The sequence below is a fragment of the Frankliniella occidentalis genome, unplaced genomic scaffold, assembly GCF_000697945.3.
Source record: "Frankliniella occidentalis isolate FOCC.00 unplaced genomic scaffold, Focc_3.1 Scaffold64, whole genome shotgun sequence".
Lineage (NCBI taxonomy): Eukaryota > Metazoa > Arthropoda > Insecta > Thysanoptera > Thripidae > Frankliniella > Frankliniella occidentalis.
Window position 1 is genome coordinate 400467 of NW_026267194.1, and position 12045 is coordinate 412511.

The 12045-nt window shown below is 51.1% G+C and overlaps 4 protein-coding genes across 10 annotated transcripts in view; 2 read left to right on the top strand and 2 right to left on the bottom strand.

The window, feature by feature from the left end:
- Positions 1 to 75: 75 nt before the first annotated feature.
- LOC113213139 (uncharacterized) lies at positions 76 to 591 on the top strand. The gene has a single exon (XM_026432107.2). The coding sequence runs from the start codon at positions 111 to 113 to the stop codon at positions 534 to 536; it is 426 nt and encodes a 141-aa protein (XP_026287892.2). The 5' UTR covers positions 76 to 110; the 3' UTR covers positions 537 to 591.
- A 785-nt stretch (positions 592 to 1376) lies between these two features.
- On the top strand, positions 1377 to 4011 carry LOC113213129 (aquaporin-11). Its single transcript, XM_026432097.2, has 5 exons — positions 1377 to 1797; positions 1879 to 2071; positions 2150 to 2231; positions 2496 to 2634; positions 2735 to 4011. The coding sequence occupies exons 1-5, from the start codon at positions 1617 to 1619 to the stop codon at positions 2935 to 2937; spliced, it is 798 nt and encodes a 265-aa protein (XP_026287882.1). The 5' UTR covers positions 1377 to 1616; the 3' UTR covers positions 2938 to 4011.
- Positions 3954 to 7698, bottom strand: LOC113213128 (U3 small nucleolar RNA-associated protein 14 homolog C). Its single transcript, XM_026432096.2, has 10 exons — positions 7548 to 7698; positions 7117 to 7238; positions 6818 to 7034; positions 6581 to 6736; positions 6435 to 6506; positions 6134 to 6261; positions 5002 to 6058; positions 4724 to 4923; positions 4425 to 4641; positions 3954 to 4324 (listed from the first exon to the last, which is right to left on the bottom strand). Exons 2-10 carry the CDS (start codon positions 7230 to 7232, stop codon positions 4130 to 4132), a joined length of 2358 nt encoding a protein of 785 aa, XP_026287881.1. The 5' UTR covers positions 7233 to 7238; positions 7548 to 7698; the 3' UTR covers positions 3954 to 4129.
- Positions 7699 to 7949: 251 nt separating this feature from the next.
- LOC113213119 (broad-complex core protein isoforms 1/2/3/4/5) overlaps positions 7950 to 12045 on the bottom strand; it is a 13647-nt gene continuing 9551 nt past the window's right edge. The window contains exon 6 of one of the 7 annotated variants that reach the window (XM_052268140.1): positions 7950 to 8204. In XM_052268140.1, coding sequence (XP_052124100.1) covers positions 8002 to 8204 — 203 coding nt within the window. In that variant the 3' untranslated portion in view covers positions 7950 to 8001. The other 6 variants (XM_052268139.1, XM_052268136.1, XM_052268135.1 and 3 more) reach the window with 6 other exon arrangements.

A 12045-nucleotide genomic window follows, 5' to 3' on the forward strand; every position in this document is an offset into this window, starting at 1 on the left:
ATAAGGATTGCCAGGGGTGTCCGCCGCGCGGCCCGCGGACAGCTCGTCACCTGGTGACGCACGACGCGATCACTACCCCCGTCCCCACCACCCCCGCCGACCTGAGCTGCATGCTGACGACGTGCCCCGCCAACAAGGCCGCCCTCGTGCCCAGCCTGTGCCGCTGTCAGGCGTACTTCGAGTGCAGCGACAAGGGCGAGGCCCAGGCGCGGCTCTGCAAGTCCTGGCAGAACTTCCACCCTATCAAGAAGGAGTGCGTGTTCTGGGACCAGGTGGACTGCACCTGGCCCGGTAGCATCACCACCAAGGCGCCCCCGGCCTCCACCCAGGCGCCCCCAGTCCCCGGCTGCGACTTCGTCCCCAGCTGCCCGTCCACCGGCTCCTCCAAGCAGGGGATCCCCTGCAAGGACTCGTGCAAGTCGTACATCCAGTGCAAGGACGGCAAGTGGACCAAGGAGAGCTGCGGCTGGCTGCAGCCCTCGTTCGACACCAAGTCCGGCAAGTGCGTGATGTGGGGCGCCGTGTGCGCCGCCTAAGCGTCAAGGCGAAAACGCAGAAAATGAGTTGAATAAAAGAATCGACCCAGGACAACGTCTTCCAATCTTGTACCCTCCTCCCTCCAGCATGACCAACACCCATGACCAAAAAAACAATGTCAAGATAGTGTAGATAAATTTATTTTTGGAATTTGTTACATTTTAGTAATAAAAAAAAATCTGCTGAAGAACTGTTTTCATTTGCATGTGTGACACAACCTCAGATAACCCGCCGTTCGTTCGGATGGTAAGAGTTCACGAAAAAGTAAACAATAATCTGCGCGTTTGGAAGAAATAATCACTCGTCGCAAATTACATGCAACTCGCGGCGATAATAGTTCCACTAACACACCTGACATTTGACGCACGCCCGCACTCGGCACTCGCCGGCTTCTAATCATTAACTACTGATAAGGCGTCCGTGAAATTGTGAAGTCCACTCGCTCGCAGCCCGACCCGCCGCACAGGCGGGTGAGGCGCGCTGCCGCCCCTCCGGTATGCAGGGGCAGCAGAGCCGGGCGGAGCGGGGAGTGGGGAGGGGGGACATTAAGCAGCGGTCGCGGTCCTGGCAGGCAGATGACACTGATTTGGCGGAAATTCACTGTCGGTTGGGGTAATGATCCCTCCCCCCCCCCTCTCTCCCTTTCTCTCTCTCACTCACACACATACATACAATTGTGATGACACGAAGGGGGGGACTTCTCCCAACGAGCGGCGCGCCGGCCCGCCGCTCCTGGGTCTGGGCCCCACGCCCCGGGGGTCTGCTTCTTAATATAGTCCTCCCCCCGTCCTCCCGCTCGCCCGCCCGCGCACCCCGCCCCGCCCCCCGCCACCCCGCGACATCCGTGCTGCGGCTGCCGAGCGGTCCAAGAGCGCCGCGGTCCCCGGGGCGTCCCAGGGGGCGCCCGGGAGGACGCCGTCAAACGCCTGTGGCCCGCCGAGCAGCCAGGGAGCGAGCGAGTGTGCGGGAGTGCAGCAAGCGAGCCGGGCGGGGACCTCGTGGAGCCGCGGGGGGACAGCGGGCTGCTCTTGTTCCAGGGCGCAGCCTCCAGCAGCGAGGCCGCTGCCATCCTCGCCGCCATGGCCGACATGTCGTGCTTGTCCGTGTCGCTCTTCATCATCGTCCTCACGTGCTTCCTGGCGTCCGTGGCGCGGCGCGTGGCCGTGCGCCGGACCCGCGGCCGGCCGCTGGTGCGCGGGCTGTTCCTGGAGGGCATCGCGACGGCCGAGCTGTGCGGCTGTTGCTTCGAGCTCATCATAGGTGCGGTCGCGAGTTGCTATCTTATCTGGCGCGCCCCACCGGCCCCCGTGTCATGAGCTTGTCCTGCGTGCTGGTCCGCAGTGGCCGACAACTTCGGCGTGCTCGCCTACGCCGGCGTGCTGTTCGTGCTCACCGTGTGGTGGTCCAACGAGTGGGGCGACGCCACGGCATGCCCCTACACGCACCTGGAGGACGTCCTGGACGGCAAGGCCGACGTGAGGGAGGCCGCCCTCAAGATCTGGGCGCAGCTTACCGGCGGCGTGCTCATCTTCCGGTGAGCCGAGCGCCGCCGCGCCTCAAGTTGCTGCTGCTGCTCGCCCAACTGCTCACTCAGGACTCACTCTGGCTGCAGGTACATCCAGCTGCTGTGGTGGCTGGAGCTGTGTGACACGCACAAGAACAGGGCCTTCGAGGCGTGCACCGCGGACTTGCAGGTAGGTGGTGGGGCACCTCGTCCAGAACCTGGTCCAAGACCAGGGCGCGACGGTGCGCGGTGCCGACGCCCCGGTGGCCGGCCGCCGCGCACTGGGGGAGCTCCGCCTCCGCGCGCCACAGCAAACGTAGCCGACAAATCAAACATCCGACATTGGCCTCGCTGGTCCCGCGGATAAGTCAATTGTCGCACAAGGAGCGCCCGCTCTAGTTCTGTGTGGTGGTCGTGTCGTGGCCGCCGGGGCTGACCCTCTTTGGGCTTGCAGGTGCCCGTCATGGCGGGCGCCATCATCGAGGGCGTGGCGACCATGCTGTGCCGCCTCGCGTCGAGGACCATCGCCGACCTGCAGCCCAAGTTCTCGTCCATCATCGAGTCCTTCATCGGAACCTCTCTCGTCGTCCTGGGTAAGCACGGCACCGAGACCGCCGCGCGTCGCCTCAGTAGTGTAACTAACTGGACAGGCTTTCTCTGATCGGCCGTCGTCGCCGTGCTCTGTGCCCGCAGCGTTCAACTTCTCCGGCGGCTACTTCAACCCCGCGCTCGCCACGGCGCTCAAGCTCGGCTGCAAGGGCCACACCACCTACGAGCACCTCATCGTGTACTGGGCGGGCGCGTGCGCCGGCGCCGTGGCCGGCACCGTGCTCTACAAGGTCCCCGCCGTCAAGCGGCGCCTCCTGGGCGAGGACAAGGCCAGGAAGCTGCTCTAGACGTCCCGTTTGGCCGGGCGGTTTGTGGACAGCTATTTGCGGGGTTTTCGGGTCACCTGAAACAGGACGCAGGTCCTGCTCCATGCAATCACGCAACCGCAGATAGCCGGCCGCAAACCGCATCCTCGATAATTCATCAGGGCTACTCTGGAACTGTCTGCTCGGCAACCAGGGGTGAATTTAATGTCCACAGGAGTCTTCAAGGCGGGATTTTCGCGCCACTTGTTCGAATTGATATCGTACCGCCCTGCGGCGGACTACTGAGCTGTGTTCCTGGACTCGGCACGGTTTGGCTCGACTAGAAGACGCACCTTGGAGAGCTAGGGAGGACAAGCCGAGCCAACCCGCAGCGGTTTGTCTTTGATTTAAAATTGAGGAGCGAAAGTCCCGCCTCGAATGGAACAACCTGTGTACTACAGTCGGAAGGCGGATGGTTCACAGGTCAATCATTTACGAAAAAGAATCGTCCTTGCCATTTTCAATCGAACGTCTAGTCTGGAAGGTTGTTGCTGCATGAGGAACGAGTGGTATAGGCAGCTCCAAACAACCTTAATGGTTACCCTATACTTGCCCATCGAGCATTTTTCCTGTGCACTGAGTACTTTTTACAAAGAGAACAACTTTAAAAAATATCCCATACAGGCACAGAAATGCAAGCCATGGCAAGTGGGAACGTAATGATGGAGCCATAAACCATACTGACCTCATTCCAGAATGCCTAATTCCGTCCAAGGTGCTGGAAATTGTCACTTATGTATCTGCCTTAAATAGAACACTATCAGGCTGATATTGCCAGTTACCTACTGCTATTTAATTTTGAAGTGCATAATTGTGTGTTGATTAAGAGTATTTCTCATATTAGCTCTCTACTTTTTAATGTGATTTTTGAATTGTATATTTTAATTAGATAGATATATTTGAGAGTGAAGAAAAAGCATGTTTTAGCTTAAGTGTAGCATCTGCTCTGAACCAATGTACCTGTCAACATGTTTCTGTCCGAATAAAGCAAATGGTACTAATCTTTTCACCTATAATTGTAAATTGATACGCAGAAATATACATTGATTAAATCTACTACCTTCATTAACAACCATACCCTTACAGTTATAGTAATCGTAATTTTAAGTTATTATACAGATATTCTCTGATAACAATTCATAAATTTTAACTTCTGATGTAATGTACTGATACATTACAATTTTTTCTGCTGTCGTTTGATGAGAACATCTTTGTCCATTGGAGAGATTATAGCTCCCATCTTTGTCCTTACAGATGGTTTAATAAGTTTACGGTGAGCACTTTCTGGGATGAAAGTATTGCTAATTGGTGCCCGTACACTAGCCTCAAAGTCCTTGACACTTGTAAATGGGAAAGGCAATTCGCTGACCTACAAAATAATAAGACAATTTTTAACAATTGCAGTTTGTACTGGATTCATTGAATACAAAAGATCTCTTAAATCAAAAAGGGTTTCTATTGTAACATACCTGGTGAGCTCTTGCTGCTGAGTCTTCAGTATCATTAATTATCAAATTTCCCTTGTTCTCATCACGACGGGGTGGTGGTTTTGGCATTTCCACAATAAACCTCTTGCGTTTACGTTGATTTGGTTTGATATTATGTCCTCCCCAATCACCCCAGCCGGGTAAATGCAAGTTAATATCTTCCGGCTTACTCTTATTAATTGCATCTTGCTTTTCCTGGCTGCAGGGCAAACGTAAGTGGTCTTTACGCAACTAATAAAAAACAAAGGCAAGGGAAAGCAATTGTTAGCTTCTTTACCCACCTGAAATCAGCGACCACATCATCATCAGCAAAAGCTTCAGAAATTGTCAGTTGCTTCTCTTTTTCACCTCCCTCATGATCACTATCATCCAGCGCCTCGTCTCCACCAGTTATTTCATCAGGTAATGCAGTCCGCAGCTTGATAGGACCAGTCTTCATAAATTTGTTTGGGTCCAATTCAGGAACTCCTGATGTCGAGGGCTAGAAAATTGAAAATGGTTATAATTTTAGATAAGTGTGAAAATCATCAATAACATTGAAGTAAGAAGGAAGGCCCACCTTGTCATTGGAAAGATTGGATTTTGCAAGTTGAATTTTTTCAGTCAGCTCACTGACAAAATCACCATTTGTAGTTGAACCTTCATCCAATTTTTCATCAAGATCGATCTGGACCTTTTGACGTTTCATTTCCAGAAGGTTAGATGTATCAGAAGCATTGGTTTTCCTCTTTTCTTTTTTTCCTTTTCTAGGTAGGTTTGTTTGTGGTATCAACTGTTCTTTTAAATTAGAAATCTTCAGTTTAGCTTTTTCAGTAATCTTTTCGTGCAAGCCATCAAACATGTCAACCAGGCTGCGGACATTAACTACTTGTGTTTCCAATGGAGTAACTTCCCATTTCCCACAAGATGCAGTAACAGTCTTCTTTCCAGCTTTAGCTTTAATTGCCATCAAGGTTTTTTTGATTTTCTTTACCTTCTTCATTTTAGAGGGAGAATTGGATTCTGGTTTAGAATCTGGAGGGTTCATTTGTGCAAAGCTATTTTCATTATTTTGTTTGATCTCTGAATAGGAAACTACAGCAGTTTTAAGAAGAGCCTGAGCTTTAGGATCTTCCAATTCAACATCAAGTACAGACACAGTATCAGACGCCTTTTCTCCTGGAGTTGAATCTGCATTTGTGCCAACAATTGTGTCCTTTTGATTCTCTTTTGCCTTTTCATTCCAATATTTTCGGTATCCACTTAAGAACACATCTACATCTGCTTCAGATTTTGTTTGGGCAATCCATGGATTGTCAGAAACTGCTGATTCAGGCTCCACAACCAGTTCTTCATCACTACTTTCTGAGTCAGCTTGAATTTTTTGAGTAAGATCTTTACTGATCTTGAGCTGTTCTGCCAGAACTTGGCGACTCTCTTTATCATATTTGGCACGAACTGCTTGGTTTTTTGCCCATTGGCCTGTTGACTTATGCCGCAAAGAAGCTCTTTCCAAAACCCTTTCCTTTTCAATTTCTTCTAGACGTTCCAGTGCTGCTTCAGGATCTTTCTGTTGGAGCTCTTCAAATTCTTTTATTTGCTTACGAATCTTTTCACGGCGAGCAATTCGGTGAAACCTATAAAATAAGGATTAAAAGTTTGTAACTAAACAAAAATATGAGTCAAGTTAAGAAAATATCATGGTTTCGTACTTCTTGCTTTTAATTTTGTTTTGTCTATGGGCTTTTGCTTGTCGGTAGGATTCTTGAGCTTTTATTCTGGCAAGCTCTTTTCGCCGCTGAATCATTTCTTCTAAACTTAAGGGGTACTCTTCTTTTTCCTGTAAAAAACAATAGAGCTTACTTAGATATCTTGGATATGCAAAGGTCAAGTTGATTCTAATACCAAATGAAATCAAAGTATTTAATAATCAGAAATGCATATAAGTAGGTGCATCAAGGTTTGTTTGGTTTTAAGAGGGGGTTGAAAAAACTATTTTGGCATCAAACTTACTTCTCTCTCCTTTTGAACAGATGGACTATCATTCAGAACTGCAGCAATCTGTCTCTCTAATTCAGTTGCTCCCTAAAAAGACAATGATATGTTAAAATATATTGAAGAAATTGTCAGCATACAAGCAACTAAAAACAGAAAATTACCTGATGAGGAGACAGAAACTCCTCAGGGTTGAGCCGAGTTCCCTTCGAACTTTTAAGAGGAAACACAAGGTCATCAGAGATCCTGTTTCTCAGTACTACAGGGTCCCACTGACTAAGTTGCTCTTTAACATTTTCAAATCCAACTTCTCGTCTTATCTATACAATCAATAAAGAAATGGCTATACATTACGGTTTAGGGTTAATAGAAATAACATTTAAACCACAATACCAAAATACCTTATTTGCAGCTGGTTTTTCAAGGGGTTTTGGTAGAGTTTTGGATTTTTTCTGAGTAGCTTTGAGTTTGCGTGCAATTTCTCCATGACTTGCTTTGAGGCTTAAGGACTTAGCAAGATCTCGTAAATGAACTGCATTCACATCAGAACTAGTTTCTTTCGAGAGGTGAAATTCTGACACCTGTAAACTTGGTTCTCTTCTCTCTGAAGGAAGCACTCTACAAAATCAAGAAAAGAGGAAAATTTAAACAGGAACTGAAAGGTTTCTTGAAGAATGGCACAAATAGACTAATGCACTACCTTTTTCTTTTATCTAATTTTGAGATTGCAGTAAGCAGCCGCTTGTGCTCCTCGTCACCTCCATCATCAGAATCCGAGTAGTTGTTAAAATCAAAATCCTCCATGTCGACAGTCATTCTGGGCTGTAATTTTTAAGTTTCGAGGTATTACACACTAGAATATGGGGAAAGAACCTAACCTTTAAGCGTAGTGTTTTGAGATTCCCATTAGATTGGGGAAATATTTGAAAAAAAAAACATTTCCAAGAGAGAGATGTAGGAGAATTGATGAAATTTGCGGGTTTTAGGGAATTTATACCATAATAAAAAGGGCATTACGACTTCTGTTCAACGTGGATTGGTAAGGTTAGAAAGTTAACGATTAACAAAAAATAGTTCTCCTGTCTATCAATGAACAAGTTAGAGAGCGAAATGAACATGAACAGAGCTCACCAGTAATTCCTAAAACAGCAGGAAAGTTCCACCAATGGACACTTATCATCAAACAATAAAGAAATACAAATCGAACAACCTAACCCTGCACTGGACGAAACAACAGCAGACCATACTACACGAAAATTTTTCATATCCCGTATTTCCCCAGTTTGTTTTCATACACTTGGTGGCAAATTCAAAAGTCGCGCCCAGAGAAGGGATTTTGGATGATAGGTGATCCTTCTGAAAAGGATGATCCAAATGATTGTCAGTGCCATGCCGCAGAAAAGTGGAATTCTCATTTGAAATTGGAACTTAATGGGTCAACGTCTTTCATGGAATGGGAGTTATACCCAGGATTAAAAAATCATCAGTGACTATCACTGGAAAGTGGAATAGAAAATGGAAAATTAATTACAATTTCGATTGAGATAGTTCTTTTATTGCAATAATTTTAGTACAAAAGGGAGATTTAAGTAGGATGGTCATGATCAGGTTCACCACTGCCACCATGAACTGTATTCAAGTGTCGTTTAAGGTGCTGTTTACGGCTGAGGATAACAAAGCAGATTGGACACTGTGTGCTGCCTTTATGAACACTCCGATGTGATGAAAGTGAGTTCTCTCTTGCAAAGTCTTTGCCGCATATGTTGCAGACATACCTCCTCGGAGTCCCTAAAAGAAAAAAAAATCCAATGAGATGCTTTTCAATGAAACAGTTCGGTTGGTACTGTGACCAACAGCTCACTTCAAAGCTGAACCAGCTTCACATACGATTGATACATGAGATAGTTTGAACTCAATGATACGTTTTTGCAACAAACAGAACATAGACATGCAAAACAAGGCATAATGAGAATGTGTCAAGTAAAATCTTTTCTTTTTTTATTACGAACCACATTGCAACAAGAACTGTTTGAGATAATAAAAACAATAGATAAAATTTACTTTAAGGCAGACTGCAAAAAACGAAATTATGTCTAGAAAGATGGGGGTTGTTTGGCGTGGCCAGAGGTATCCATTCCATGGACGACGAGCATGTGTCTCTTGAGGTGGCTCTTACGGCTCAGCACCACCATGCACAGTGAGCACTGGGTAGTGCCTCGGTGAACATTGCGGTGAGAGGACAGCGAGTCCTCTCGTGTGAAAGCCTTGCCACACACGTTGCACAGGAACTTCTTCGGATGTCCTGCACACACACACATACACAAGTGAGCAAAGGAATGCGTTTTACAAAGACAAATGTTGGAAGAAGAGAGGAAGGCGAGGAAACAAGATTTGGATTGTTTGCAACTCGATGATATATGATCGACACAGAAACTTTATATTTAATGAAAAGTACAGGTTGACTGATATCGATACAAGTGCAATAGGTAACTGAAATTCTCTCCAACTTTGTCGGAATGAATATGAAAAGAGAAAGCTTAAACATATGACTAGCTTATACATCATTGGCACTACTGCTTTGAAACTGACACATCACACACACAATATTAATAATAATACTGGCACATTCTCTAAAATACAGACACAGGTAGCTTTGAGAGACGGCAATCATCACAATATATTCAGGTATTCAATGAGCCATCATGGGCAAAGTTCGTGAGAGAAAATGGAAGATGAGATTCAGGAAAGATGATGGACACCACGGCGCGAGCGCTGGCGCAGCTGGCTCGGCTGGCTCAGGGCAAGGGGCAACGTAGGCCCGCCCGCGCGGCCGGCGTGCGCGCCGGGTCTGTCTACCCCCGGCTTCGCAGGCGCCAAGGCCCTGCCGGGGGGCGGGGCGCTCAGGAGGCCCTCACTGCGCGGCCGCCTGGTCGGCCTGCACGTTGTGCACCGCGGCCAGGTGCCGGAACAGGTGCGCGCGCCGGCTCAGCACCGTGTAGCAGATGGGGCAGCGGGTGGCGCCCTTGTGCACGCTGACGTGCTGCCGCAGCGAGCGGCGCGCGTAGAACGTCTTGCCGCAGAGCGCGCACTCGTACCGCCCGGACGCGTTCGCCGCCGCCGCCGCCGAGGGGGCCTCATGCAGAGTCGGCGGCGACCCGAAGGCCGAGCCAAAGGACGAGCCCGCCGTCAGAAAGTCTGCAACACCACAGAGCGTTAGACGCGGGGGCCGTGGCGGAGGTGGCCGTCGGGATGGTCAAGGAGGTGGTGGTCATATTATCAGAGAGGGATTTCAGCTGGCGTTATTTATTGATGACAAGAATACAAGCTGGTCATGAATTACAAAACAAAACTAAAACAAGAAAACAAAGACTGTCAGTTTGGGAGTGCAGCGGGTTGCGGGTAGCGCTTGCCGCGGCCCGCGCCCGCCTGGAGCAGCACGGCGACCTGCTCGGCCGGCAGAACGTGCACCGTCTGCAGGTGCTCCTTGAGGTACGAGCGGCGGTTGAAGACGCGCAGGCACACGGGGCAGCGCGTCGCGCCGCGGTGCACGGTCCGGTGCTTGGCCAGCGAGTTGCGGTGGTTGAAGCCCTTGCCGCAGACCTGGCACGAGAAGGGGCGCGCCGCCCGGGACGAGGAGGCGGCGGCGGTGGCGGCGGCGGCCGCGGCGGCAGCAGCGTCGGGGGTCCAGCTCCAAGCCTCTGCCTCTGCCAACACAACCAGCGCGACACGCCAACGTCAACAAGTGCGTGGAGGTCCCCGCCCTCTACACCCCGCCGATGCCGCCGGCTCCGCCCGCGCTCACGCCGCCGCCACAGTGCACGGCGTCCACGTGCCGCTTGAGGTAGTCGATGGAGCTCAGGACGGCGCCGCACAGCGCGCACACGGTCGTGCCCCGGTGCACGTGCTGGTGCTTGCTCAGCGAGCTGCGGTGGCGGAAGCGCTTGCCGCAGGTGCGACACACGTGGTGGCCGGGCGGGGGCCGCGAGGGCTTGCGCGCGGGGCCGGCGGCGCCTGCGGACAACACAGCAGTGAGGAGGGGATTACTTTTGCCCGTACGCCCCCTTCCACCCCGTCAAGCGCGTCGTGCCCCCCGGGGTCGTCCTTCTAACTCTATCTAGCTCTCAAGAGCACAAACAAACAAAAATGGCCCGGTGAATAACATTTAACACTACAAGCTGTTTTTCTTTCTTTTATTGAACAGGAAGCGGTGAGACACAAAGTTTGGATCCTATCTCTGGTGCGCGCTCGCCAAGTGTCGCCGCAGCTGACTCGCTCTCAGCCCTACTCTGCAGATGGGACAGGTGGTGGGCGCGCTGGCGGCGCTGGTGGCGCTGGCGACGGAGTCGGCGCCGTGCACCGTGGCCAGGTGGCGCCGCAGGTAGCCCTTGCGGTTCAGCACGGCCTGGCAGATGGGACAGGTCGTGGCGCCGCGGTGCACGCTGCGGTGCTTGTACAGCGAGTCGCGGATCTGGAAGCCCTTGCCGCAGATGTCGCACTGGAAGGGGGACGCAGCTGCAGCTGCTGGGCCAGCTGCTCCCACCTGTGAGGGCAGGGCCAGCGGCGCCTCGAGCCACGGGGCTGCAACACCATGCACGCACGCTCACCACCTGTCGTAACTGCGGCACCACGGGGGTGAGTGAGAGAGAGAGAGGCAGCCGCAAGAGAGACAGAGAGAGGGTTGGATTGATCAAAACATGCTTTCCGAATCTTAGTAGACTGATTCTGATTTCGGCTTCGGTAGCTTACACAAGCGGTATGAGGTTTAGTGTGCTGCATCTAGGCTGCATGGACCGAGGTACGGGACACGGTTAGCGGGGGGCGCATGCTCAAGACCTGCAAGCCCAGCTTGAAGGTGAAGAGAGGAAGCAAAAAGAGTTTACACGCAGAAGAGGTGGAAAGAGTAGGCTGTCGCCAGAAGAGAGGAACAAACGTAAACTGGATGGACCTTCCGTTTATTGTTTTCGTTACGTCTGAAAACCGAAGGAAAAGGCGCGAGACATATGAAGAGGTGGTTGTTCACTTGATGCCGTGGGCGGTGAACAGGTGGCACTTCATGGTGTACTTCCTGGTGAAGAGCACGCCGCAGACCGGGCACCGGGTCTGCCCCGTGTGGATGGTCTTGTGGTGCGCCAGCGAGTCGTTGCGGCTGAAGGTCCTCCCGCAGGTGCCGCAGCGGAAGGGCCCGGTGCCCGGCCCGCCGCCGGCGACGGCCACGTCCCGGAGGAGCGAGGAGGACGGCGACGACGAGGACGACCCCGACATGCCGCGGCCAGCGCGCCCGAGCGGCAGCTCCGACGCGACCCACTGCAGAGCTGCACCATGCACACACACACACACACAGTCGGGAATCCGTTTGACAAAAGACCCTAAGCGCCATCAGGCCGGCCTCTGGAATGAAGGGTAGAGGGTGTGGAGTGGGAAGCGGAAGCGGTCGAGTGGCGGCGGTCGGCCCTCCTGTGCCCGGAAGTATGGCTGGCCTTCCGGAAGACAGCTAGGTATTTCTCCAAGTCACTGTAGTAGTGTCGCTCGACATGAATAAAAGCAGATTTCCACTCACTTTCAAGTGTATGAGTATTTTATTTCTTTTTTGACAGACATATTTCAAAAAAGCGCACACATTTTGTATTTT

What these genes read in the sequence shown, in the direction of transcription:
- LOC113213139 (XM_026432107.2), top strand. Translation starts at nt 111, where the DNA reads ATGCTGACGACGTGCCCCGCCAACAAGGCCGCCCTCGTGCCCAGCCTG.
- LOC113213128 (XM_026432096.2), bottom strand. Translation starts at nt 7,232, where the DNA reads ATGACTGTCGACATGGAGGATTTTGATTTTAACAACTACTCGGATTCT. An exon ending in AGTTTCTGTCTCCTCATCAG is followed by an intron (nt 6,507 to 6,580) that starts GTAATTTTCTGT and finishes TTGTCTTTTTAG; the next exon opens with GGAGCAACTGAATTAGAGAG. An exon ending in CAGCAGCAAGAGCTCACCAG is followed by an intron (nt 4,325 to 4,424) that starts GTATGTTACAAT and finishes ATTATTTTGTAG; the next exon opens with GTCAGCGAATTGCCTTTCCC.
- LOC113213129 (XM_026432097.2), top strand. Translation starts at nt 1,617, where the DNA reads ATGGCCGACATGTCGTGCTTGTCCGTGTCGCTCTTCATCATCGTCCTC. An exon ending in GGCGGCGTGCTCATCTTCCG is followed by an intron (nt 2,072 to 2,149) that starts GTGAGCCGAGCG and finishes CTCTGGCTGCAG; the next exon opens with GTACATCCAGCTGCTGTGGT. An exon ending in AACCTCTCTCGTCGTCCTGG is followed by an intron (nt 2,635 to 2,734) that starts GTAAGCACGGCA and finishes CTGTGCCCGCAG; the next exon opens with CGTTCAACTTCTCCGGCGGC.